Raw genomic sequence first — 5,234 nt, forward strand, 5'->3', positions numbered from 1 at the left:
CCGATTATGGTAAGTTTCATGTACATTTCATTGTGGTTTCCGACATTATTATTTTTTTTAGATATGACTACTTGTAGTCATACTATGAATTTAAATAGGGTCTATACTTGAATCAGTATACAACTAAACTTACAATTAAATGTTTTTATTATTCTCACAAAGACTGCATTTATGTGATCAAAAATACTGTAAAACATTAATATTGTGAAATATTATCACATTTTAAAATAACTGTTTTCTATTTTAATGCATTTTAAAATTAATTTATTCCTATGATGGCAGCACCACTGAATTTTCAGCAGCCATTAACCCAGTGTCACACAATCGTTTAGAAATCATTATAATGTACTGATTTGGTGCTCAGAAACATTTCTTATTATTATCATTGACTGTTGAAAACAGTTGTGCTGCTTACTATTTTTTTGTGGAAACTGATTTATTATTTTCAGGACTGTCTGATGAATAGAAAGAACAGTATTCATTTGAAATAGAAATCTTAAATAAATGTTAATTAATTGCAAAAACATTTTTAATGGTGTACATGAGAAGTTTAACTTGTGTTTCTAAAACAAAACTGTACAGCTTTGATACATCAAGCTAAATAATTATATCATTAGGAAATTGGATATTTCTATATTTAAATTGTAATGTCTTTCACTGTGCAAAAACTCAGTGTGAGTTTCTCAAAAGTGATTTTTTTCCACACATTTTAGGCACATAGGGATTTCACAAGAGAAAGAAGAGCCATAGAGGTGTGGCTGTTTTTTAATATTTATGTTGTTGTTTTTTGTGGGTGTTTTTCACATATCATTTTCATTTTACATGCATGCACTTTTAAATGTACTTAATGTTGTTTTTAAATAAATGTTCATTATCTCTCTGTAATCTACTAAGGACTGTTCAGGTATGTGAATTATATTTTTCTTTACTATATTTTATTCAGAACCATTTTAATCATATGTGACCCTGGACCACAAAACCAGTCATAAGTAGCACAGGTATGTAGCAATAGCCAACAATACATCGTATGGGTCAAAATTCAGTAAAGATCATGTTCCATGAAGATATTTTGTACATTTCCTACCATAAATATATCAAAACTTCATTTTTGGTTAGTAATATGCATTGCTAAGGACTTAATTTAGGCAACTTTAAAGGCGATTTTCTCAAAATTCTGATTTTTTTTGCACCCTCAGATTCCAGATTTTCAAATATTGTCCTATCCTAACAAACTGTACATCAATGGAAAGCTTATTTATCCATCATTCAGATGATGTATAAATCTCAATTTCAAATTGACCCTTATGACTGGTTTTGTGGTTCAGGGTCACATATATTAATATTAATTCATATTAATATTAAACACAAGATATTAGATTCTGATATGAAAATATGAGTTTTAAACTTCAACCAGTTCTACCATAGGTTGGGGTGTACATCCTAGTAAAACACTGTACAAATTAACTAGATTTATGAAATATTCAATATTATGAATATTTTATTTAATAAAAATCTCAGGCACTATGATCATCATCTGTACTTCTTTAGGCCTCCGGAAAGATCTTGATGAGATGAAGATTAAATGTAGGGATTCTTATCAAGTAGCGAAGAACAATATTGATGGTGAGTCAACCCACCTTTATTCTACACAAATCTCAACGTATATATATATATATTAACCATGCAGTTCCATCCTGGACTTATATTCATCAAAAATATTTATATTGATGGACATGTTTGCAGGTCTTAAAAGCGAGCTGAATGGTCTTGTTAAACAAATCAGTACCAGTCCAGCCAAGGATGGTATGTGGAAAATCATGATACTGGTGAACATAGCTGTAACATGTTATTTTATTCTGTGACATATTATTATTGATTAGCAAAAAGACAATGGTTGACACTTTTTACCCTTGTGTTCCACCCATTCAGTCTTAAACATTCTCCAGAAAGTCATTGACCTACAGGAGCTGGATGCGATAATAAGCACTGAGAGAGATGCCACAAAGATTGAAAGTGTGTTGCAACAATATTCCTTTTAGTATTAACTTCAATATTATCTCAATATCCCATGTATATTCACACAGCTTTTTATCTAAAATTCAACAGGACTGGACAAGCGTCGAAAGGATGCAGAGAGAGACTTAGCAGGGATGAAGACAGAATTCTCAGGAAGTGAAGAAATTTTCGAGCGGGCAGGTAGAGATACACCCCTGTGCATGGAGCAATACCACACTGACACTGCATTTTGAGTCCTTGCTCAATTCTTAACCAAAGGAAACTGAAGTAATTGTTTGTTCATTTTTCTTCATCTAGTTTCAAAGATAAGCACAGAGACACTGAAAAGCGATAAGGCAACCTCAACACCTCTTAATGGTGTGTATGACCAAAAACAGGTCACTTTTGATTTATATCATCTACAGCCTCATCATCAGTGAATAGCCTACCTAAAATAAGTAATTAATCCCAAAACTGACTAAAATGCATGTGCTTATATATTTATATCTAATCTACAGAATTAAAGAAATATCTGGAAGACAAGCTCCAACAACCAGGGGAAAAAGGTGGCATTACAGACCAGGGTGAGTTCAATGAGAATGAGAGCAATGGATCACAAAACTTTTAGCATATTTTAGTATTTGTTTTGAAAGGTTTTGAAAATTTGTCATAGCAGTTTGATTGTTTTCCACGAGAGAATACTATTTGTTTTGTTTTTAGTGCTGCAGATTGTTATATTGCAAATTAAAGCAATGGAACTGAAGACGCGTATCTCTGGTAAATTTAAGACGCAAGCGCAGATGGATGGTGAGTGTTCATTATTGATGTTTACAAAATCCTTATCAGGCCAGGAAGTTATGAAGTTGCAGTTTTGAGATGATTAGAGCAAGTTTACTTTTAGTAATGTATGATTGTTGCATCTCTTTTTGAATGTTTGATAGTAATTATAAGCAAACTGGAGTATAAAAATGGCCTTCTATCAGATCTGAAAGAGGAACGAGAAGTGAGGAGAGAAAACAGAGAAAAAATTGGTATGGTTTGTTTTCCAGTTTTGTTTTGTTTTTTGTAGCTCCACAGTAAATTTATACCATATGTAATCCATTATGTGACAAATAAGAGGTTCCTGATTACTGCAGCATATCCTTTTTCTGTTTTCCGTTTTGTGTTCACAGATATACTCATAGCAGCACTGGAGAAAGAAATATTAGAGCTGAATGGCAAATTATCAGCTCTTAAACAAATATTTGTTCAGCTTGATGGTATTGGAATCAGACTATAAATGATTTATGAATAATTTAGCATATTATATTTAGATGTGGGAATCATCCTGACAATAATTTGTATCTTTTAGAACAGACAAATGAATTTGATGGGAAAAGAATAGAAATAATGGACAAAATTGCCAAATTTAAGGGAAAAGATGAGATAAGTAAGTTTCTTTCATTTAAACATACCCGATTCTCATTTCTCGTGAATTATTGTTTCTAGTGGCACTGTTTTTGAGAAAAAAATCATCATTACAATTTATAATACTTTTGCTACTTTTAGTTTCTAGAATTCTTAAACTCCAGTTTGAATTTATGGAGGCACTAATTACGGGACAGGGACAAATGAAAGCAGACGAATTTAAGATAAATGGTGAGATCTGAATGGTTTTTAATTATTATTATTATCTTTTTTTATTTTGGTTTTTTCTTAAGCAGCTTTAAGAATTGTGATGTTTGTGTGATTTTGGGTTATTCCCTCTTAGATCTCCAGAAAGAGCTTGGAAAGGAACAGGACAGGGCATTATATCTGGATGCTGACAACAAAAGTAAGATTGATATATTGTTTTGTAATTACTTACGATTATAGCAAATGTAATCATGGATGCTTAATCCATACAGATGAAAAAACACTTTTCTGCATTAATTTATTTAGCAGATACTATTGCCCAATTCAACTTACAAATGAGAAAAATAACACAGAATTTGTCATAGTATTCACAATATGCAATGTTAATATTAGCCTTGTCTTTATCCCAAATGGAACATGTATTGTTAATTTATCTATAATTTCTTCTACACACAGGTTTACGCAAAAAGTTGTTTGTCCAGACAGAACAATGCAAAGACCTGATGGATCTGTACATGAGTGAGACATTTTACTCTTCTTGACTCCCAGCAAGCAGCCATATGAAAGCTTTGTTCACATGAAAGCAACAGGAGAAATTTAAATGGGATTATTAAATGCTATTTGCAGATTATGCTAAAAAAAAAAAAAGAGGTTCATTTTACTATAATTGTGTTGCAATAATCATTATTTATGTTGTCTTTTCCAGATGCAGAAGCTGAACTGGATATTCAAGTAAATAATATATTAGATAAAACCTCAAAGGCAGGTGAGTTGAGTGAAATTTTAGACACACAGAATATAAAAATTTTTTTTTACATGCATTTAATTTAACATACATGGCAACATTTTCTTTCCACAGCTCTCCAGATTATTTTGCTAGGCTTCGAAATAGACCAAATAATGAAGCAAATTAAAGCATCCTCATCTAATGACGGTATGTCTGTTTTTTTTGTACTTTTATAATTCAGTTTGAAAAACAATCAGCATTAATCAGGTACTTAGGGTAACAATTGAAACTATTTCTAACGTATATTGTTCTGTACTGCATTTCAAAAACCATTTTTTCCAGTTTTCATGTGGAAATGTAATATTTACTTTTTTGTACATTTATAATAGATTTGAAGCGAATACGGGATGAAAAACTCAAAGAACTGATGTTGAAAAAGGAGGAACTTAAGAAAAGTGACGCTAGCTCTGAAAAAAGTGTGACTCTTTGCATTAATATCTACCACACATCTTTATGTCTTTTGACTCACATCTAAGCATGTTTTTGTCTCTGCTTGTCAGTTCTTAAAGTGATATCGCAGATGGAGGAAATCTGGAAGATACAGAGTGAAGATCCAGACAACTTAAATCAAATCAGCAGTGAGTATATAGTGCGGTATACATACAGTAGTTATGCTAATGGGAAAAAATTGATCGTAAAGGCCAATTCAGACCACACCGACATGACGCAGACAAACATGTTCATCTGGTTTTGTCTAATCAGTGTGTTTCCCCCTTCGGCTTCTGTTGGTGTTGGTTGGTGGCGGCGCATGTTTTCGATGATTTAACCCAGGGCTGTCCAAACTCGGTCCTGGAGGGCCGGTGTCCTGCAGAGTTTAGCTCCAACTTGCCTCAACACA

The 5,234-nt window shown here is 32.4% G+C and overlaps 1 protein-coding gene across 1 annotated transcript in view; it reads left to right on the top strand.

The window, feature by feature from the left end:
* Positions 1-5,234, top strand: part of LOC107668976 (myosin-11) — a 13,335-nt gene continuing 8,101 nt past the window's right edge. The window contains exons 1-20 of the mRNA XM_016461057.1: positions 1-9; positions 714-752; positions 895-904; positions 1,549-1,623; positions 1,744-1,803; positions 1,930-2,013; positions 2,107-2,196; positions 2,314-2,373; positions 2,514-2,579; positions 2,716-2,802; positions 2,937-3,026; positions 3,168-3,254; positions 3,347-3,424; positions 3,544-3,633; positions 3,746-3,808; positions 4,066-4,128; positions 4,316-4,375; positions 4,469-4,543; positions 4,726-4,812; positions 4,897-4,974. Of these exons, the coding sequence (XP_016316543.1) occupies positions 7-9; positions 714-752; positions 895-904; positions 1,549-1,623; positions 1,744-1,803; positions 1,930-2,013; positions 2,107-2,196; positions 2,314-2,373; positions 2,514-2,579; positions 2,716-2,802; positions 2,937-3,026; positions 3,168-3,254; positions 3,347-3,424; positions 3,544-3,633; positions 3,746-3,808; positions 4,066-4,128; positions 4,316-4,375; positions 4,469-4,543; positions 4,726-4,812; positions 4,897-4,974 (1,345 nt within the window). The 5' untranslated portion in view covers positions 1-6. The remainder of the gene's footprint in view (positions 10-713; positions 753-894; positions 905-1,548; positions 1,624-1,743; positions 1,804-1,929; positions 2,014-2,106; positions 2,197-2,313; positions 2,374-2,513; positions 2,580-2,715; positions 2,803-2,936; positions 3,027-3,167; positions 3,255-3,346; positions 3,425-3,543; positions 3,634-3,745; positions 3,809-4,065; positions 4,129-4,315; positions 4,376-4,468; positions 4,544-4,725; positions 4,813-4,896; positions 4,975-5,234) is intronic.

This window comes from Sinocyclocheilus anshuiensis, unplaced genomic scaffold (genome assembly GCF_001515605.1).
Source record: "Sinocyclocheilus anshuiensis isolate Anshui unplaced genomic scaffold, SAMN03320099.WGS_v1.1 scaffold4, whole genome shotgun sequence".
Taxonomy (NCBI): domain Eukaryota; kingdom Metazoa; phylum Chordata; class Actinopteri; order Cypriniformes; family Cyprinidae; genus Sinocyclocheilus; species Sinocyclocheilus anshuiensis.